At 46.0% G+C, this 22,774-nt stretch overlaps 1 protein-coding gene across 3 annotated transcripts in view; it reads right to left on the minus strand.

Annotated features, from left to right (window-relative positions):
* FERRY3 (FERRY endosomal RAB5 effector complex subunit 3) overlaps positions 1-22,774 on the minus strand; it is an 845,039-nt gene that overhangs the window by 44,493 nt on the left and 777,772 nt on the right. For all 3 annotated transcript variants that reach the window (XM_069628304.1, XM_069628305.1, XM_069628306.1), the window contains one exon: positions 3,665-3,732. In XM_069628304.1, the coding sequence (XP_069484405.1) occupies positions 3,665-3,732 (68 nt within the window). The remainder of the gene's footprint in view (positions 1-3,664; positions 3,733-22,774) is intronic.

Genomic DNA, 22,774 nt, shown 5'->3' on the forward strand with positions numbered 1-22,774 from the left:
GATGGGCAAAGCCCCTGTGTTGGACAAGGACGACGAATCCAGTAGCAAAGGGCAGGCAATCAGGAAGACTCCAGGAGGAATGCAGAACAACACTTCTAGGTAATCAGGGAAAACACAGCGCCAAGGAGGTAGGAAGGCACAAGGACAAGGAAGGACAGAACAGGGAAGAGGGAATCACGGTGGACAGGGAGGAAGGAACCAGGAGAGTGTCAGTGCCAGGCGAAGGACTGACCAGGGGTGCGATTTGGCACTCCTCTGGTATGGAAGCGATACATGCGCTGAAGGATGTTCATGGGGCGGGAACTAGATCGCTCAATCGTGTTCCTAGCCAACGTGACGGCACGTCTGCGGCGAGTCGCAGGAAACATCTGATGTCGTTGTCAGGCCATAATCAGAGTTTTAGGTACAGCAGGCCATGTTTTACGGCATTCCAATTGTCTTTCTTGTAAACGGTAGTCCAACTGTAATACCATGGTCACAAGTGCAGAGAAGGTAGTTGGGTGAGGAATCCTCGTCAGTTCATCTGTAAGATCCTCGATTAAACCTCACCTAAATAGGGTGCTCTGCGCCCCTTCCGGCCATCCCTCTTCGGCCGCCAATCATTTGAATTTGGAAATGTAACTCATTACATCTAGGGTGCCCTGACTGAAGTCTAGGTGTTCTTGAGCTGTGAAGGTCAAGTTTGATCTCTGATGCACAAAATGAAATTTTAATGCTCGTCGAGAAGTGGGCTATTGAAGGTAACCAGAGGAATACCCCAGGCCAAAGCCTTCTGAGTCATATGTGAAATCCTGCAGCCCACTCTGGATCGGTCAGAGGTATGCAGATGTGGAAGGAAGGTTTAATGGACTACACGTGCATCCAAAAACTCTTGTAAACATGTAGGATTGCCTTCAAATGTGTCAAAGGAGGCATGTGTAAACATGGGGTCCTATATCAAGGGTTCTCAAGTCGTTACCAATTAGCGTAGCACAGTATTTTCGTTTTTCAATGCTTGCACCTCCAGTGTTAGGGACGGACGTTTTGTACCAAGTCATGTACCTATACAGTGCCCCTGATTGGTTCAGAGGAGGTTAGGCATCGCAAACCATCAGGCATGCATGTGGCATGACAGGGATACCCAGGGGATATTCTGCACACTGGTATCTTGGCTCAGCATCACAAAGCTTGTGGCGGCACCCAGTCCCCTGAGCAACATCACCATCCACAAGTAGGGTTAGGCCGGTGACTCTTTCACAGAATCTATCCCATCTATTCAGGGTATGCTTAACCCAACCCTCTGGGCATGACAGATCTTCACAAAGCAATTTAGGGTATCCCCTTTCATAAAATCTCCTCCCAGAATCAGGTTATACCATCAGGATCATTATACTGGAAACAAGGTGAATGAGAAGCAATACATTGAAGTTAACGTTAAGATCACAAAGAAGGCTTTTACTCCAAGGCTTAACAGGCCCTGGATGTTCGGAGTGTTCCTATAATACCTGAATTTTGCACCAAGGATCGATTTACTTGAGTTGAAACTCAGGAATCCTCAGTGAAAGTGAATGAAAAAAGCCATTTTGGAAACTAGGTCTACAAATAGAAAGCAATGTCTTGACATTCTGCATTGCAAGTAAAATTTGTGACAGATAACTTTGAATGAATAGGATGCACAGTATCAACATTCCAGGAGGGAATAAATTGGATAAAACGTACTGACCTACAGTAAACGGTAGACAGCAGCTATCAGGTTCAGCATGTAAGGAATGTGTGCAGGTGAAGCTATAAATGCACCCAAGGCTTCGAACAATATTTTTCTTTGTGCTGCACTAAAGATACATATCCTGCTACACATACCATGAGGACATACCACCTCGGTGGAGGAATAAGGGCTATATTTGTATTTGTTCACCTGGAGTAGTGTAGTACCGGATATATGTAGTGCTCTACAAAAACAGATATGCATGCCTGGAAGGCTTTTCCCAGATTAGCCTTATTATACGTCCAGACCAGTCGGCATAGATGTTGAAACAAGAACACAGAATTAAGTGCTCAAGAACAGTACACATTAGTACAACTCACATGTGGTGAATTGTAGGGTGACCTAATTGAGCCACCAAAGTCTGCGGAGATGCAATAAGAGGCACTTGGTATGCTGATGGTGCCGTCTTGTTCATGAGCCCCCTTATCAGGTCACACTTTGTGTAAGCATCAGTGAGACTAAACGAGTCAACACAATGGACACCTGACAGCATTGACCTACTGCTATGGAGTGCTGGAGGGTGGAATAGCACTATTTAACGCCTACTCTTGATAACCTAGAGGAGTATCTACATAATGTTAGCAGTTTATATTTGGAGAAGAATCCCCACATCCACATCTAGGGTGTTAAATGTTTTTGGCTTATGGAAGACACAGCAGGTATTGGATCGGCTCTATTGTCTTACCCTTGCACTCCTATTATTGGAAAAGAGTCAGGTTTAAGATCAAGACTGGGAATGGAGAATGAGAGGGATAGAGCCCGAGTTAAAGGCTACTGGCTTGCGCCCAAACATGTATTGCAGTCTCCATGGGAGGATACTTAAATCAACATCTTTCTGTACCTATACTTCTTCAGATGTCCAATAAAAATGGTTTACCTAATCTTCCCATGGTCTAAGCGTTATTTATGAAAGACCTATAATTTGAAACTTTAAATCAATACCCACAAATACAGTCAGCATGAGGAAAAGATATGTTTTTATGCTGCTTTGTCCACTATATGAAACAGAGCAAGTGAGATCATATGCAAGAGGTGCCTGTTGAATCAAGGACACAGTTACTTCCAGTGAAGTTTGCAGTACCATGGCAGGCTGTGGTGCCCAGTTAAAGAAACCTTTGTAATACATTTTCTGGCAAGCATATTTAAACATGGTGATAAACCTTAAAAAGGGCATGTAATAGGTCCCTCCATAATGTAAGTAACAAAAGCAAGGCTGTATCAATAATTACTGACATACAGATTATAATTTCCCATGCTTGTGTAAAATATGGCACCTTGTGCTATATCTGAACTAAAAGTTTGAAAAATTAAAGTTTGAATAAATAATTGAAAATTGAAAAAATAAGCAATAAAAAAGAGCAATGGGGAAAAATGAAAATCGTTTTAATAAAGGGCCAAATGATACGTGGTTTTCTGAAAAGGAGTAAGGGAAAGCTGGCCAAAATTGAGGTGTGAGTGAGTGTCACTTGTTATAATTTTAGAAATAAATGACTTTAGGGTACATAAATTAGGGTGTTCAAGTTAGGAAATGATATGACATGGGAGTGTAAGGAGGGCGGGACAGAGGAAAGCTCTTCAAACAAAGCGAAGAAATGAAATGTAACAGAAAAAGTCAACTTTCAAGTTAATGGTGTAGCAATGTTAAGTATAGAAACAGGTGTATTTTTTCAACTTTAAATTTTGAGATTAAATTTTTGTTTTTTCAAACTCAAGACCTACACTATAGGGTGATTTAATTCTCATATATGTTATTATGTAACAGTCACTGCTTAAGGTTTACTTTGTGGCATTGTACATTTGCTGCAGATATGACAGTATAACTTGCATCTGTTCTACAACATTCCATTTCATATCTACAACATGTTCAAGTGTTTTGAGCTCACAGAACAACAATAATGCATTACAATAAATGGAACATACCTGTGGCACAAGGAATTGGACAGTCCGGGAAACTCCTCCATCCCACGAAGCCATTTCCATCATGAAGCCTGAAAAGAAACCCAGCTGGATGATTCTACTTTGCACTTCCCTGACAATAGTCCAATACTGGTGACAAGTAACAGCAAGATTAAAATTAACTACAAAGGGTACCACAAGGACCTGTAAATCACCTGCATGATCAACATAGGGGTAAAACACTTGCACTCTGCACCCATTCACAGAAAATCAGACAATGTCAAAGTATTTTGAGGTCTGTTCGACGCAAATGGACGGGAGGAAGGCTTTACAATAATCAGAAAAGATTCAAATTGGAGTGTAAAATATTTAGCAGAAGTATTCAACAAGACAGTAATTTTTCACATTAGGGAGCATTTCATATGAACTTTATTTTCTAGAGAAAAAATATCTATAGGTGGATGCAAGTCACTGCTGTGGAGTAGCATAATGGAAGAACATTGGTTGGAACCAATTCTCTAGCACATAATTAATTTAAATTAGGTCCCACAACTAGCAAAATCACAGTCAATATGCAAAAGTATGATCAGCAAATGCAGAATTAGGGGGCTGTTCCAACTTTAGTATCTTGGGACCAGAAAACGTTGTATTATACAAACGAGTTTTGTCTTCAACAAATAATCCATTTGGTAATTTAAGGATAGAGTAAGGCATATACAGATTTACTGATTATGCTTCACTTCACAAACTATTATTTTTGGTGGAATTATGCAAAACCAGGGAAGCCATTTCTTGCAATGATCTGTTATGATAAATATTGAATTTGCACGATATGTCATATCACTCCTGCAATACTATGAGAACCTGAATGCATTAAGTGAAATATCAGTAGGTATAGTAAAAATAAATACTGGGCTATGGTCACAGAAAAAAATTATATTCTGGAAAGTGTGTGCACATTTGTGGCAATTTATAATTTGGAAGACAAGTTTATCTACATATTGAAAACTGTTTGATAATAAGGAACATTGCGAATATATAATTATTTCAGATTTCCGCTAGGTAAATTACCAATTGCTGCTATGGTGAGGTAGTTGGTAAACAGTAGCAATGCAACAGGAGTATGCCACTGCATTAAATAAAACACATAAAACAATAGCACCTCTATTTTTTGTGTGCTCTGTTGATCAAAGTAGAGGGGTTAGACCAATTTATTTTTCAAATGTGGAAAACACTGTACACATCTGCAGAAAAAAGTGGGGACATATAAAGTCCAGCGGGCAACTTGGATCAAAGTGAACAACAAAAACGTTTTTACGATGGCTTAGTAGTTGTACAGGAAAGAAGTTAAGTTTTGTCTGCTTACAGTAAGACTATATAGCACACCACAGGATTTAGCAATATATTCCTTTAAATGCTCGGCAAGGTACAAGTCACCATAATAGATGCAATGTGGTGCATGGAAATCTTTTTATTTGGATATTTTGAAGATCTGCTCGACTGCAAAAGAATATTAATATCTCGATCAATACATTGTTGACATGGAAGACAAAGCCATTTATATGAGGAAATGAAATACACCCCAAACAACTGTCACAAAATCAATTTAGTCATCACAAGGCTATGTGGGAAACAAATAGCCAATAATGCTAAACTGCTTGCCCAAAGTACACATCCTAAAAAATGAATAAAAAGCATTTACTAAAGCACAGTTGAATGCTTTGGCTAGTAGAGAGAAGGGGATGGCGCCTCCTGTGCATATTGGGAGGGAAAAGGGATTAGGGGAGAGGACAATCCTAACTCTGATCTAGAAACTCCAGACCTGTATTATCTCCTTGATACTAGGCCCAAATTAGGGGAGCAAATTTGGTAGAAGACCTGTGTGGGACAAATAGGGAGATAAGCTTGACTTTCTGTCTGTGTCTATTACCTCTCTTAACCTAAACCAGGCTTCTCTGTTCGTACTGTGACAAATCCAGGGAATTCGTCCCTTCTCCATAACGGGGAACCACCCCCTTTGGGACTAGAGAGGTGAGCCCGCTAAGCTTAATACCCCCCAGAAGACAGGGCTCACAGGATCTCACTTGGGGTGACCCCCTCCATTAGAGGACAGGAGATCCCTAGAAAAGGATATATATTATGTTCCCTATGTTTAAGACCCCATTATGGCTACATGCAAATGAACATGTATGATGACGGTAAACAACCTCTAAGGAGGCTGGTGTGGTTTCTGACCCTCAGGTCGCACATGTTTCTCCAAGAGAAAGAGCACAGTGACAAGGCCCACCACTGGACCAAAGGGAATATAAAGCGCCAAGCCCTGTGGGAGTCGGAGAAGAGAAACAGTTGCAGCGCTGGAGCAGACCCTCCTCCTTGGAGGTGTGGCAGAGGAGACAGAGGAGGGCGGAGAGACCCCAGAACACCACCAGCCTGGCTAGAGCAGAAGCTGGGACCACCCAGCTAAAGGATGCAGCAAACCACCATACCTGCCCGCCAACTGGTGTGCTGAAGGGACGGCACCAGAAATCTGCAGGCGCACCGGTGGGAAGACACAGCATCCTCCACCCACTGTGGGCCATGGATCGAAGGGTCAAGAAGCGCTGCTGAGTGGGCCGACCTCCCAGACTCTCCCGCTCCAGGGAGAGGGGAGGAAAGACCCAAAACAATTACAAGCCGGGGTGATAGAAGGGAGACCCCACGTTGCCTTAAAACAAAGAAAGACCCCAAGCCGGGTTGAAGGAAACTCAACCCCTAGGCGCGGTGAGAGAAGGGAGAGCCCAAGTTTGGATAGGCGAGACAGGGAGATTGGTTGTTCCTCCCATGTAATTCTCATCTTTTGATATATTTGTCTCCAACTTCAGCTGCTTCAGAAATCAACTCTATGTCCCTCGAGGGCCTCTGTTTTGATGTCGACGTCATCACGGGTACATATAGCATGCGCAGTGCCAGTTAGCTTCAGTTCTGTTTTCATGCCCCTTTTCTTCTTGCAGAATTACCGGCATTAGTGTGCCTGTGGCAGTGTAAGACCTTGAAAGAGCGTAAAGTGTAATGCACAGAAATTCTACTGCTGGGTAGGTTGGACCGGGCTATGAGGAATACGTGGGAGGAACATCAATAGAAAGAACGTTACCAGGGGTAAGTAGCTTGTTCTTCGAATGGATTGTGTCCTCCCACATATTCCTCATCTTTTGATAGAATTCCAAAGCAGTGTCAGATTTGGAGGACGGGGTGAGAATTTTAGAAGCGCTCTTAAGTATGGTCATGGACAGAGTGTAAAACCGCCTTCCCAAATCCTCCTTCCTGGCCTGAGGATGAATCCAGACAGTAATGTTTTGTAAAAGTGTGAATGGAAGACCATGTGGCTGCCTGTAAGGAAGGCATGGTATCAAACAGTAAGACAGACACAAGTGACCACAATTCAAGGGTGTTTATTGAACTTCAAATTGGGTTTGAACAATGCCTATCTAATCCTAAATCTAAAGATGGGAGCAAGCTACAACCATCAAATAATAGTAATAAAAGGGCCTATATTAATAAACCTATTGCTAATACATACTTCTTAAAGAAAAGTGCAAGAAATGATATGTCAGGATACTGAAGCCGTTGGCTTCCCTTTCCCATGTTTTTAGCACGGGACAAGGCGGCACACTCAATCTTAGCACAGTCTCTGGCTTTTCTAGCACAAGGATACAGTTCAAATCTCAGTATCAGGGGCTTCTGTACCAAAGTCTCTTTGCCATTCAAAGTCTCTTACTTCAGACGGCCTGATACGACAAACAAATATTCAAAAGTTCCTTTCTCCTCAGGATTCTCATGCACAACTTCTTGGGTGATTTTTGATTCTCCCCCAACTATATTCTGGACGCGGGGGGCCCCAGGTATCTCCAACACACAATGCAGGATTTTTCAGCCTGTTTTCCTGGTCTTACACTTTCCAATCTCGAAGGCTCATGAAAGTAACTGTTCCTTGTAAAAAAGGTCGAGGGAACTTCCCTCCTTGCAATCACCTTCTGTTTCACCGTCTTTCTCCTCTTGTTAAACTGCCATCTTGGAACTGCTGTTTCCTCGTGTGCTTTGCCTCGCTCAAGAGTGTGCTCTCGTGCTCCGCCTTTTATCCGTGTAGGGAAGTGTAATGGAAGTCAGGTGTGAGTGATTGTCGATAATTGCTTGACCTAGCCTGACCATAGTTTTGGCACATGTCAGGTACACGGCTCAGTTACAAGTCTGTTTTCGCTTAGAGCGGGCTGTCAATGAGAAAGTGTTTGTGTTGTGAAAAGGGGCAGGGGTAGAGTTCCTAAATATCCTTACGGGTAGGATGGGGTAAAGGTGTTACAAGGAAGGGGATACAGCATCTCACCATCCGGTGTCCCACTCCCCGAAGGCCCCTCACCCAGGTGATCCTCAAGCACTGGTCCACCCCCAGGAACTGGATCCAAAAGCAATGGCCGTGTCCTGGCCATCTTGGTGACAGATCCCTGGGGACTGGTGGATGAGACAACTGGTTTCTCACACTGCCACACAAATATCATGTTTCGACACCCCCATTTGTAAAGCAGAAGACGTTGCCATGCCCCTTGTGGAACGGGCCCCAAGGCCTTGTGGGGGATCTTTCTCAGACAATCTGTAGCACTCCGTAATGCCCAATATAATCCATCTAGACTAAGTTTGTTTTGTGACTGCAAGTCCCAACTTGTGACCTGTATACCCAACAAAATGTTGGTCATCCTGTTGTAACTTAGCCATCCTAGAAATGTAAAAGCTGGGAGCACGTCTTAAATCAAGTCTATGCATCATTTCCTCCTCCTTGCAAGTTGGCTTGACTTGAAGAATTACCCTGTCATCAAAGAAGGTAGTATATGGAGGCTTACACGATAAGGACTGAAGTTCGCTCACCCTGCAGGCTGATGTTGACCCAACTAAAAAGAAGGTCTTAAAGGTCAGCAATCTTAATGGAAACAAATGGAGTGGCTCAAAAGGAGCGCACATAAGGAATTTTAGAACAAGATTGAGGTCCCAAATCAGAACCTGAAATTGAGAGAACACGTTAGCGAGTCCCTTGAGAAATTGCACGACTAACGGCATGTTGAAGTATGATACCTCTTCTGACGAGCGCCACCAAGTATCCTTTAACGGTCCCAATTTGGAGACCCAGATTTGCCAAATCTAACAAAAAGGACAACACTATGGGTGTACAGCACATAATAGGGTCCACATCCTTCTCCCTACAACAGTTGCAGAATTTTTTCCAACGCCAGCAGCACAAGGATTTTGTTACTGGCCTTCTAGCCGAAAGCAAAATCTCTATTACGTCATCCAGTATATCACAATCATTATATCGCATCCTCTCAGAAACCATGCGTGAAGGTGGATGGAGAACCCGACCCTCCTCTCGCGAGAGAAGGTCCTCTCTTTGTGGAAGACGCATTGGAGGCCAGATGGAGAAATCCAGAAGGTCCGGGTAACACGTCCTCCTGGCCCAATCCGTAGCAATCAAGATAATGGCTTTCCCGAACTTTCTCAACCTCCTGCTCACGTGAGGGATGACGGAGACTGGAAGAAACGCGTACAGGAATGGAAACTCACAGTTCACTACGAATGCGTCGCCGAGAGCGCTTCTTGGGGAAAGTTCCCTGGAGCAGAACAGCTTGCACTTTCAGTTGACACTAGTCGCAAACAGATCAACTTGAGGGGTTCCCCAAAGGGAGAAGATCTCTTGAAGGACTTCCTGAGCTAATCCCCACTTGTGGGAGACGGTGCATCCACCGCTGTGTTCTCCCCCGGCTAGGCAAACTGTTGATAGAGAGATTCCTTCTTGAATAGCCCAGAACCAGAGCTACAGTGTCTCTCTGCACAGTGATAGTGACCCTACACCTCTTCTCTTGTTGAGGTAGCACATGGCCACTGTGTTGTCCGTCATTATCAGGACATTCTTACCCCGTACAGAGGACAAAAAGGCCTTCAGGGCTAGTCCGATCGCCCTCGGCTTCAAAAGATTGATGTGTAGTTTAGACTCAGATGGAGACGAATGATAGCGGACTGTCAGATCGTTGGTGTGTGCTCCCACCCCGTGAGTTTGGCATCCGTAAGTACTGTTATTTCAGGCCATGGCTGCCAAAAAGGTTCTCCCTTCAGAATTTTGTCCTCGCAGGCCCACCACAGGAGATCCTATGCGACCCTGTTTGGTACCTGAAGTAGGTCTGACATCTTGCCTGAGAATTGAGACCACTGCGTCCTGAGGGCCAATTGGAGGGATCTCATTCTCAGGCGAGCCTCTGGCACCAGGAAAATGCAGGATGCCATGAGGCGGAGCAACCTTGGAAAATCGAAGGCCGGAAGACACTGGGCACTCTGGAATTCGGGGACCATCTGCAGAATGTGTTCAGCCCTCACCTCGGGTGAGGAGGCTTTTCCCAAGGATGCATCCGGTACTGCTCTGATGAATTGGAGTCTTTGAGATGGTATCATGTGGGACTACTTGTAATTAAGGGAGAAGCCCAGTCTGTGGAAAGAGTGGCAGGTTATGCTGAGATGTTCCAGGGCCTGTTCGGGAGAACAAGCCCTGATCAGCCAATCGTTCAGGTAGGGGTAGACGTGAATCCCCCATCTCCCGATACTCGCTGCCACCACTGCCATCAACTTGATGAAAACCCTTGGGCGTAGGACATCGCGAATGGCAGAACTCAAAACTGATAATGAGTTCAGGTATTTTCTGTGCTTGAGATGGATTGGCACATGAAAGTAAGCATCCTGAAGGTCCAATGGCACCATACAGTCCTGGATCCGGAGGGCCTGGAGGATCTGAGAAAGTGTGACCATCTTGGGGATTAGGAAATAAGGAGGGTACCACCCTTTGTTCCTCTCCGCTATAGGTACTGATCGTATAGCATCTTTCTCAAAATGTCCTGAACAAGGAACGGATCCGGAACTTTGAACGAGTGGCTCCCCTGTGGATGATCCCGAGGCCTTCTTAAAAAGGGAAGGCAGTAACCCAGAGCTACTGTTTCCAACACCCATGCATCTGAAGTAATACCTTGCCATTCTTGCAGATGCTCTGAGAGTCTGCCTCCCACTGGGGTCTTGTGGGTTAAGCCCTCATAGAGGTTTTGAGGTGACAGAAGCAGCGGCTGATGGCAAAGATGCCGTTGCTTGGGCGGACCTGGCACCCCTCCCTCGTCCACCATGAGGAATCTTCTTTGGGCCCTTTGACTTGCCAGTCCACTCGCTTATCCAACAACGGAGCAGAAACAATATCCAACTGAGGAGCAGAAACAAAAGGACCTACACCTCCAAGACAATCCGCTGGGCTGAGATGGATGTGGCTGTCTGACAGCAGGAAAGAGAATTGGTTGGGAGGCACTACCAACAATAGTTAGAGTTTACTATAGGTAAATTTACCCAAAGGGTCTTAGGAACTCTCTGTCATTCAAGTATATAATATTTCAGGTGCAGCAGGGAGAAGCTCGAGGCCACTCGAGATTCAAAATACTGAAGAACAAGACATGCACCGACCGTTGCCGGCCGGTAACCCTGTGCTGCACTCCTTGCGGGAACTAGTCCTAAGTAGTAATTCTGCCGTGCAGAGACTAAAAACTCCCTTGCGGGACTATTTGTTCGACAAGGCTCAGTTTTCACCAGTCTTCAGAATGGTGTGATTGGCTTAATCTAATGATCAAATAGTCAACCGGGTACATTCGGCCCTGTCTAGCTGTGAGTCTCCAACCAAGAATGAATCCGGCTGAGAACAAACAGGTGTAAGGCAGTCCCGATTGTTATTACATCATATCGCCAGCAGATTTGATAAACCGATTTAATTTACACCACACCAATACCTTAGATGTGTGTAAAAGAACTCATTTAATTCACAGATTTAGTTTGTAATTAAAAAACAAAGGACAGCATTTCAATTGAGCTAAAAGAATGCTCTAAAACAAACCGTGTGCGGTAAAGTACAAAAGTAAAGTACACTTCATCTCAGTATAACATGATAGAGTAATTCATAGACATGACAGTTGTCAAATTTGTATTTCACTGCTTCTGAGCCTTTACATTCACTTTGCTCAGAAGTTTTTCTAAAGACACTCCTATTGAGTAATCAGTACCAACGCGTTTCGGATTATTGGAAATCCATCTTCAGGGCAGGACGTGTTTTAGTTTCAACAAAATTCGATAGGGATTCCCGCTTTCCTTGGTAAGCAGAGATAATTCATGGCCATCCGGTCAAAAGAACCAAATGTCTCGCCGGGTGCAATGGCTGTATCGGGCTGTGGCTCCGACAATGCGCAACGGTTTGCTCTCATCTGGGCTGGCCATGGCTAGACCCCTCTCCTTCAGGAGGCGCTCCAGGGGTCTGTGCTTGAGGGGGTGCCGCTGGTCCCCCGGGGAAAGGGAGGACAACCCAGGACTTGACAGCAGGACCAAGGTATTTGGCTGCCGCCATTGAGGTCTGCAGCTTCTCTAGGCTTTCATCAGCCGTCAAAGGGCATGTTGAGGAGCCTGGTCTGCACGTCCGGTGCAAATCCGGACTTCCTCAACCATGCAAACCTGCATATTACTGTGCTTGCCACCATGGCTCTGCTGATATTGTCAGCAGAGTCCAGTCCTGACTGAAAAGACTCACACATAGCCTCCTTTCCGTCTCATATGCAGGAAGCCGTCACTTTCTTCCCCTTCGGGACTATGCTCAGCCGCCAAGGCTATACAGTCCCACAGGGTGAACACAAATTTAGCTAAGGCTTAAGCAGCATTTGCAGACTTAAGAGCCATGCTCCAAGGAGAAAACACTTTCCTTGCTCAAGCGTCGAAACGCTCATCATGCCTATCTGGGGGAATTGTTGGGTAAGCTGCTTGTTTCGAGGTAGAAGTTGCAGCTTGAACTACCAGGCTCTCTGGTGTAGACTGTTTAGACAAATAGTCAGGATCGCTACTGGGAGGCCTGTACTTCCTGGGGAGGCTCTTATTCACCGCTGGACTTGCCTCAGGTGCCTCTGAGTTTGCCTTTACCCTTTTATACAGGGCAATATGAAAAGGGAGTACCGGATCCTTCTGAGGTCCCTTATTAAGGATATTGGTCAGGTCATCTTGCTCAAATGGGGGAGCAGGCGTGCTCCATCCTAGAAACTCAATTACCCTAGACGTAAGATGTCTATATGAGGCATCTGCATGTTCTGCCGGGTCCAGTTTACCAAACTCAAGTTCTGGTGAAGTGTCAATCCCACTAGCTGACAAAGTTTTCAAATAAATCTTTTAGCTTTGACTCTACCGAGATCAGCGCTTCTGGGAGGTTTGCTGTACCATACTCCAAACCAAAAGGAGAGGTCTCTGGGTCTGAAGGTTCATGGTCTTCATAAATTGAAGACAAAGACTAGAAGAAATCCTTCCTAGGTAAAGGTTTAAATGAACTTTCAACCTCCTTAGAGACAATGGCAGGTTTAGAGAGCAAAGGCGTCGATGGCTTCGACCCCGATGGCTTTGACACTGAGGCCGTTCATGGCTTCGACACAGAGGGCGTCGATGGCTTCGACACCGATGGCGTCGATGGTTTCGACCCTGATGCTGTTGATGTCTTCAAAGACTTTATCGAAGCCCTCGAGGGGCTCGATCCCCAACTTGAGTCAAGAACTCAAAGATTCTCGTGGGGTTTCTGGCCTATGTCCGGGCTTGAAGGCACGCAGGATTTTGGCTTAGTCCTTTCTGTGTCGGTCTTCAACGGTGCAACAGGAGCATGACTTTTAGTCTTCTCTTTTGAGGGGGTTTGGTGCCTCCTTCTCGAAAATGTTCAACATTTCCTGTCTGAATGACTCCCATTCAGCAGGAGTCAAAGATTTGGTCAGGCAAGAAATTGTTCTCCAAGGAGAAGAATCTGAGGAAGATGTGGATGGTGACCTATAGCGTCTTTTCTTCATCTTCTTGGAAGATGAAGAATGGTGCGACCCTCTCCTGGATCGAGAGCACTTTTGGGATTTTTTTGGGGCCTCTAATTTCCCTTTTCACTCGTTTAACGCATTACCGGTCATTGCTTGACAGGATCGACAGTTTACGGTTGTTAGGCAGAAACCTGTGCAGTTCCCTCTGGGACCACTGCAAAAGATTTAAGACTACAGGTGTTTGGCAGTAAACCCACTTGGTAGCAGTCTGTACCACACAGATTCACTTGGTAGCTGTGGCTGAGCAGTCAGACTTCCCTCAAGAAGAGTTAGGCAGTATAAAGAGTATTCACAATAGGTCAAAAGAACACAGTAGAACAAGTAAACACTGACCAGAGCTTGGTGTAGAAGAGATATAATTATTTATTTAAAACCACATCTAGAAAAACACACAGGCACTAATAGTAAGCAATTCAAAAACACGGTCACTAAAAGATATACACTCCCTTAGAAGAATATTAGACAAGTCTTAAGTAAAGCCCCACTTATTTTCAGACAGCGGTGAGCGCTTAACGCAGATGGCACTCTAATAATTTGTTAAAAAGGGAGAGAAAAGCAGAGTATAATATGAAACAGATCCCAACACTTTCATAAGATCAAAACAAGAGAGGAAGGCAAGTACAACCGTGAAGTTAGAGTTCAGTAGGCCGGATCCACTTTAAGAGGATCAGAATGAAATGTGTCCAAGGTCACACGGTTGAAGTGCACAAGAGTCTTGCAAAGGTTCAAAAAGAGTTGGACCAAAAAGAAAGGGACCAGTTAGAAGGTCAAGGCGGCCAGCCCAGTCCAGAAGGTTAAGGGGTTATTATTACCTTGTAGCAATCTTTAGAAAGGGAGGCCTGGCGGACACGGTACCTTAAAGTGGTGAGAATACGCCAGCGGGGGCAGTTGTTCCTGGCAGCGGATGCAAGTCGGTGCTTCGTCCGGGGGAAGAGAGGATCACAGGAGTCTGTTGCACTGCCAGGGAAGAAACCAGCCGCGGAGTTTCTCAGGTAAAAGGAGCAGTCCTTTTATTCGCGGTCCAGTGGTAAGTGGCTATCCGGTTGCCGGGGTGCTTGGCACGGGCAATTTGACCACAAGACGGCCTGGGATTGCGAAGAGAAGAAGGTAAACTGGTTGTGCCCACCAGTCAGGGGAAGAAGCCTCTCCAGCCGGGAGATCTTCTCTGTCGTCGGGAAGTGGTGAGTCGGTTCCGCAGGGCTCCACCGGTGGTGTCGTCGTGGTAGGTCGGCTCAGCTTCTCCCTCGTCAGATTCTCAGGTCCTGTGGCGACTTCTGAAGTTCCAGTCCCCAAAGCCCTGCTTTTATGCAGCACACAAGAGTGTGACTTGAATTACCAAGGTAACTCAGTCCAGGGTGCCTAATCCCCCTCCCACACCCCCTGTGGTACCCAGACAGAGTGGCACCACTTTTGGAGGCTTCTGTGGAGAAGCCCGCCAAAAAGTGGAACAAAGGGCTCGACTTGGGTTGGAGTCACAGAAGAGAACACAAACGCCATTTTAGAAACGAGTCCTGGCAAAAAATACCAACCGGCGAATTAATATTAAATAAATAAACCGGCGGTATGTTCGAGGCTATGAGAATTAAATAATTAAAGTTGGTAGCCTCGAACAATGGGAAAATCCCATAGGGATATATTCGCGGTCGAATATAAAAAGTAGTATCCACTGCCACCAGCCAAAACTCGATCAGGGGGGACGGAGACGTGCCCCCTCGACTAACAGACCCCGGGGCAATTGAATTGCCGCAACCAGTACGTCCACAATATGATGGTTTGTACTGGTTTCTGTTCATAATTTGGGACTAGCAAAGCCAATGGTGACTTTACATGCCCTGGGAGACAGTACTCAGTCCCAGGGTATGGAGTCTATGGTGGGGTGTCACTATGACACCCCCGTGTTACTGAACGGAGGGTGCTGTGTAACACACATAGGAAAAACACATGAGACCCTATGGAGTAAAGGACCCCCCATAGCCCATAAAACACATTAACAGTCAAAGGAACACCATAAATCATGTCCAAGAGTGGGAGAAAGAGAGTCTCACTCTTGGCAGGAGAAAAAAACAAACTCCAGAAATCCAGCAAAGCTGCTGGGGGACTCACTAGGTTAGGAAATTCAGCCTAAAGAGAGAATTCTCCCTAACATCTGGGAATACGTACGTTCATTCTTGTATTCTACCTACCCAACTGTCCCCAAAGAATCGGGTTCCCATACGCTCCCGATCCCGTGGGCGAGCCAGTTGGGGGTTTCCATGGCGACTGTGGCGTCCGTTGCAACTCATGACACGCGAGAGGCGGGGCCAAGAAACTCCACGGAAGAGCTACTGAAGCTTCCGGGTTTCAGGAAACACTGCTTCTGATTTGCAAAAATCACAGCTGTACTACATTACTCTTGTCTTGCCTATTTCCAGACCCGTTTTCGTTTTCACCTTACTTCCTTGTCTAAAGCCCTCTTGCACTCTGAATCTTGTTCTTGTCAACAGACGAACTCGAAACGCTTAACGACCTGCCTCATCTTGCCGATTTTGTCCTCGTATTGGCTCGCACCACAAACTAACTCGGAACGTATACCAACCCGCACCATTCTTGCTGACTTTGTCATTTGATCAGCCCGCACATCGAACAAACTTGGAACTTTCATCAACTCACTTCATTACCTGCAATCTACACGACCGCCATGCCTTGGGACCTCTCCTCCCAAGTTGGAAGCAATTCAAGTTGTACATAGAGAACTTCGTTTGTGTCCCACGTGTGTTCTTGCCAAATCCAGCATACAGGCTAGAGACTTCCACCCCTGGCGCTCATCCTCGTTAGGCGTCCTCATTCTGTCGTGACAGGTGGTTCCCCGGAACTGGAGACTTAAAACCCCTATCCGTTTTAGGTGTCCTTGTGCCGTCATGGTCAGGGAAGATTTGGTAAAACACACTGGGTGCAAAACACTGGACTTCTCTATCCTTGTCGCATAGTAAGTGTTTTCCCTGGTGTGCCTTCCAAGCTATAGGATTGTGTTCTATTTCATAGGACTTACCCGGAACTAGTTTTCCTGCTCTACTGAGATCAGCAGCACTTATCATGAGGGGGCCTTCTTCTTCAATCCTAACAGGGGGATTTCTCCAGTTATATTCAGATTAGCCATTGCATCAAAACCTCTGGACAACTATTGGTCCCATATCTGTATCTCTATCTGTATCTCTTACTGATTGTTCTTTGTTCCATTACAGTTCCTGGGTTTCGGGCGGTGTCCCCTCTCCCAACTGATAGATCCCTCTGCATGTGTATTCATCCAAAGGGTTACATCGGGGGGAGAAAGGGGAGAATTCTTCGCCTAAACTACGGGGCAACAACCAGGACTCCGACACCGATATCCATTGCCACTCATTCCTAAGGTCTTCATCTCTCATATCTTACTTTATTTTTTAATCTTTCACTCTTGACCACTACTTATCTGTCTTCCTTTAAACATGTAGTCATTCTCCTGCTACTTAAGAAACGCACTCTTGACTCCTCAGTTCTATCTTATTACCGTCCGGTCTCTCTTCTCCCTCTCCTTTCTCAACAATTATTAGAACATACTATGTATTTTCAACTCTTGACCTATGTAGATCACAACTCAAATCTTTTCTCTTTTCAATCCGTGTTTCACCCGCTTCATTTTACGGAGTCTTCTCTACTTGCAGTCTCTCTCTACTCTCTGCTCGTCATTCTAAGCTCTCTTCTGTTCTCATTCTTTTTGATGCCTTTGACACTGTGGATCACTCGATTCTTCTGACCTCTATCCATTCTCTTGGTATAACTGGTTCTATTCTCAGTTGGTTTTGCTCCCATCTTCTGGATCAGTCTTTTTCAGTTGGCTGGGCACCTTTCAGCACCAACCCCTCTTAAACACTGTGTTCCTCAAGGCTCCGTTCTCGTGCCTCTCCTATTTTCCCTCTACACTGCTCCGCTTGCCCGTATCATTGAACACGTTGGTCTATCATATCACTTCTATGCCAATGATACACAGATCTTTTTCTATTTTTCTGCTTTTTCTGAATCCATTCATAATTACGTTTCCAATTGCCTTCAGCAGTCCAATTCTGGATGCATTCGAAGATTTGCCATCAAACTCATCTAAAACAGAAATCACCTTTTTTTCCTTCTTCGTCTATTTCTTCTTCTCTGTCCGCAATTCTTTTTCCTTCCTCCGTCATCCCTCTGTCCTCCTCAACTTGCAATATTGGTGTCATGTTGTACTGTAATTTAACTTTTGAATCCTACATCTCTGCTACTGTTAGATTCTGTCGCTTCCAGCTTTTAAATATTTTTAAAATTCATCCTTTCTTGACATCGCTGACACTAACCATATTTCTTCTCTATTATTTTCTAGGCTTGATTATTGTTCTGCCTTGCTTCTCTGAGTCCCCGTCTATCGTCTTGCTCCTCTGAGCTCTATCTCCAATTCTGCTATTCATACTCTTTTACGACTACCCCCTCGAGCTTCTATTTCTGTGGACTTACAGTCCATTGCCTGGCTATCCTTCAGACCCGTCTTTTATTCCACTTGTAGTGTATTGTCTTTAAATGTACTCAAGAGCTGGTTCCTCTCTATTTGGTTTCCTTAGTCTCATTCTATACTGCTACCCGTTCTCTTTGCTCACAATTCCATTTTCTTCTGGTTACTCCAGAAACCCCTTATGCTTCCTCTCGATTTCATTGTCTGCTGGCTCTCAAATTTTGGAATGCCCTTCCTCTCTCTCTCTTCATTCTTCCCCATCGTTGTACTACTTTTGTTCTACTCTTCAAACACACTTGCTGGAATCTTAATGTTTTGATATTGTAATTCTTCATTTGCTCTCTTTATTTACAGTATTTATTGTTTTTGTTCAATGCTTTGGTGAAAGGGCTAAATACATTCAATAAATGAATTGGAATAGGGATGGATGGAAGGAATACAGGGGTGCAAACCATAATTGCTGGAAAGGATGGTTCAACCTGATGTCTGGTTTGTATTGTTCTCATATTGTAACTTAAGTGTCTTTGAAATAAAACCCTGCCTCAGCAATCTCTTTTCTTACTCCATACTCCCCTGTGTACTCTGTGCATTCCAATCTGCTCTAAACTGCTCTCACCAAGCTACTCCTCCAAATTCACACTGTGCTAGACTTAGGTTGTAGGAATTTATAACCCTTTGTTCCCTAGCACTGGCCTCAACTTTTTGTGAGAGCCTGCACCCATGTCCTGGAACTAGGGAAGGGCTGGGATGGCTGCCACCAAAAGGCATACCAAAGCTTTATTTGCGTTTTAGAGGCAAGACTAATATTTGGCGGTCTGCTGTCTTGGAACTCAATCTCACTATCGTGTTGCTGCAGAGCACTGCCTGAGAAGGGCACAACTTCCCCGAGTCTCATCGTGTGGCACAGATGCTGTTAAATTCTTTAAGGGTTTTAAATCCTTCCGTGTGTGAATGGAATCTTTGTCTCCCATGAAACTAACTTAGTTTCACTCGCAAGTGGAAATGCTGCTAGTAGATAATGCATTGGCTTTTGAAGCTACCGCAAACATAAATACAACATTATTGTGTTTGAAAACACTGCAGTTTTTCTTTCTAAGTTTCTCAGGCTCCTCCAGCTCGGAGGAGCCTGAGAAACTTAGAAATGAAAAACTTCAGCGTTTTTTAAACACAACCTTGTGTTTCTGCCTGCCGTGGCTATCACTTTGGGTCTCCGGTGCTCCCCCACGGGAGCACCGGAGACCCAAAGTGAAAGCCAAGGCAGGCAGAAACACAACACGGTTGTGTTTCCATGCTGCAGTGTTTCTGCCTAAAGCTGTTTTCCCATTTGCGGCTCTCGGGCTCCCTACGGGGAGCCCGAAAGCCCCAAATGGGAAAGCAGCTTTAGGCAGAAACACAACGCGGTTGTTTTCTGAAATGCTAAATGCTGCAGTAGCACGAGAGCCCCAAATAGGAAAACAGCTTTAGGCAGAAACACAACGCAGTTGTTTTCTGAAATGCTAAATGCTGCAGTGTTTCTGCCTACAGCTGTTTTCCCATTTGGGGCTCTCGTGCTCCCCGCGGGGAGCACCGGAGACCCAAAGTGATAGCCACGGCAGGCAGAAACACAACGCTGTTATGTTTCAAAAACGCAGCGGTTTTTCTTTCTAAGTTTCTCAGGCTCCTCCGAGCCGGAAGAGGAGCCTGAGAAACTTAGAAAGAAAAACCGCAGCGTTTTCAAACACAATAACATTGTATTTATGTTTGCGGTAGCTTCAAAAGCTACCGCAAACATCAATACAACGTTTTTAAAGCCGCAGTTTTATTTCTAAGTTTTCCGGGCTCCTCCAGCCTGGAAAACTTAGGAAAAAAAACGCAGCTAGTGCTTATTTTTTAAAAAATAAATAGCACTTACCGAGATGCAGCTGCAGCTTTTCTGCCTGTAGTCTCTGGTCTGCGTCCTCTGAGTCCCGGCACCAATGAAGGAAAAGCCACCCAGTGGTAGCTTTTGTTTACTACAGCTGGCTGGCTTTTCCTTCATTAGTGCCGCAAAAGCGAGCACAGGCGGGCATCCATTTCACAAAATGGATGCTCCCATGTGCTTGCGTTTGTAAATTTTGAGCTTCAATTGCTCAAATTTTTACATAGGGACTTAAAAAAAAAAAGTGGCTATCTATTTTTTGTATTATTGCCCATCTTTTTTTGCAATAAAAATTTTTGGCCGAACCATTCCTTTAATATCCAGAGGTTTCTAAGCATGGACCCGGGGATCGAACCTGTGTTGGGCCACGTCGTCTTGCTTCGAAGGCGAACGCGTTGCCCCTTGCTCCTGAGACCACATATTGAATAATAAAATGTCTAAGAGTTGCCTTGGATGTGTCGCAGTTATGTACTCTGACTTGTTCCAGTAGGTTAATTTCGAAAAAACAATCAGTAAAGGTTAGGACTTCAGGATGGAAGGAACAAGTTTCTTACCTGTAACTGTTGTTCTCCAGCATGGGTCTGGCATGGATTCACATGCTCATGAATATTCCCCGACGTCAGGCTGGGAATCCTCGGGAAAGAAAAAATCAGTATCAGTTTCGTTTCTGATCTGTCTTTCTTAGTAGTAACCAATCACTGATCTCTGGGTCATACTACCCCCAGCCAATGACTGCCCTCTCCCTAAGCCCCGCCTCTGGCAGCCATCCTCAGATTTGGTAGCACGCCAAGTGGCAGTGTGACCAAGTGAAGTGCCGCAGAGGGGTAAGTGGGAGGGTTCGCATGTGAATTCATGCCAGACCCATGCTGGAGGACAACAGTTACAGGTGAGTAACTTGTTCCTTCTCCAGCATGGGGTCTGGCATGGATTCACATGCTCATGAATAAAAGAATACAAAGCAGTATACACATGCACAACCACGGGAGGTGGCAAAGGCTCAACATTAAGCATTACATACAAACTCAACATTAAGCAATTCTTACCTCCTCACCAGGCTCACCTTAGGCTAACAGGTTGCGCAGCACTGCTTGGCCGACCCTGGACTCCTCCCTGGAGTCCCGATCGACGCAGTAGAATCTTGTGAAGGTGTGCATCGACCTCCACGTAGCAGCCCTGCAGATGTCCAGCAGGGGCACACCAGACAGGAACGCCGTGGTAGCAGCGATCGCTCTGGTCGAATGGGCTCTCGGACGGCCGTGCAGCGGTCGGTTTGCCAACCGGTGGCAGTGCATGATGCAGCCGGAGAGCCATCTGGAAATGGAAGTCTTCGAGAGGGCCTTCCCTTGATTCACAGACCCAAAGTTCACAAACAGTTGTGACGTCTTCCGAAAACTCTTCTTGCGGTCCACGTAGAACTTCAGCACTCTAGCTACATCCAGCGAGTGCAAAGTCCTCTCGGCCGGCGTCAAAGGCGACGGGAAGAAAACTGGTAACACCAAGGGCTCGTTGAGGTGGAAGTCAGACGGCACCTTGGGCATGAAGGAGGGGTGCGTCCTCAGCACCACCCTCGTGTCATGAAAAGTCAAGTATGGAGGCTTGCAAGATAGGGCCTAGATCTCTCCAACTCGTCGTGCGGAGGTGATGGCCACGAGGAACGCTGTCTTCCATGACAGGAATTTCAAAGGCGCCGAATGCATAGGCTCGAATGGGGCCCCGATGAGCCTGGTCAGCATCACATTAAGCTCCCACGCCGGGGCAGGAGCCTTCACCGGCGGGAATGATCAGAATAGTCCCTTCATAAATTCCTTCACCAGGCGATGAGACCACAAGGACGCCCGTCCCGTAGTCCTGGTATATCGGGAGATGGCAGCCAGATGTATTTTGATGGAGGCGTGAGCCAGTCCAGCTTTGGCCAGTGACAGTAGGTACGGCAGTACTTGAGTGGCCGTAATCCGCAGAGGGTTAATCTTCTGTGCACGGCACCATACAGAGAACCTCTTCCATTTATGACCGTAACACTTGAGAGTTGAGGACGCCCTGGCCTTTGCAAGAACCGCTCTGCAATCAGCCGGTATATTGTACCCTCCAAACTCTAGTGCTGCAGGAGCCAGGCCTGCAAGTTCAGCGACTGTGGGTCGTGATGGAGAATGGCGCCTCCTTCTCTGGCGAGAAGATCCGCGTCCGCCGGCAGCTTGACTGGTGGGGACGTTGACAAGTCCAGAAGGTCCGGGAACCAGATCTGCCTCGGCCACGCCGGTGCGACGAGGATCATCCTGCACCTGGACTTCTTGAGCTGGTTGATGAGGCGGAGCAGCAGCAGCAACGGAGGGAACGCGTATATAAACAGGATGTCCTGGCGAACCTCTGGCACTTGGAGTTCGTCGCCATCGCGAACAGGTCGATCTGGGGTTTGCCCCATCGTTGGAAGAGTCGATCCACTTGATCCTGGCGCAGTTCCCACTGAGTGAGTCGGCGATGGTGTTTTTTATTCCTGCAAAGTGGAAGGGAACCAGAAACATCCCCTGGGCGACGGCCCAGTGCCACAGATCCTGGGCCTCCTTGGATAGGGCTGGGGATCTGGTGCCCCCTTGCTTCGGTATGTAGAACATTGTGGTGGTGTTGTCGGTGAAGATCCTCACCACCTTGTCCTTGAGGGACGGAAGGAACGACTTGAGAGCCCAGAACACTGCTCGGAGCTCCAGAATGTTGATGTGGAGAGACCTCTCCTCCAGGAGCCAAAGGCCTCTTGCGTGGAGATCTCCGGTGTGGGCCACCCAACACTCCAGAGAGGTGTCCGCCGTCACCGTCTCCTGAAACGCCGG

The sequence above is a fragment of the Ambystoma mexicanum genome, chromosome 12 (genome assembly GCF_040938575.1).
Source record: "Ambystoma mexicanum isolate Mex_15411 chromosome 12, UKY_AmexF1_1, whole genome shotgun sequence".
Lineage (NCBI taxonomy): Eukaryota > Metazoa > Chordata > Amphibia > Caudata > Ambystomatidae > Ambystoma > Ambystoma mexicanum.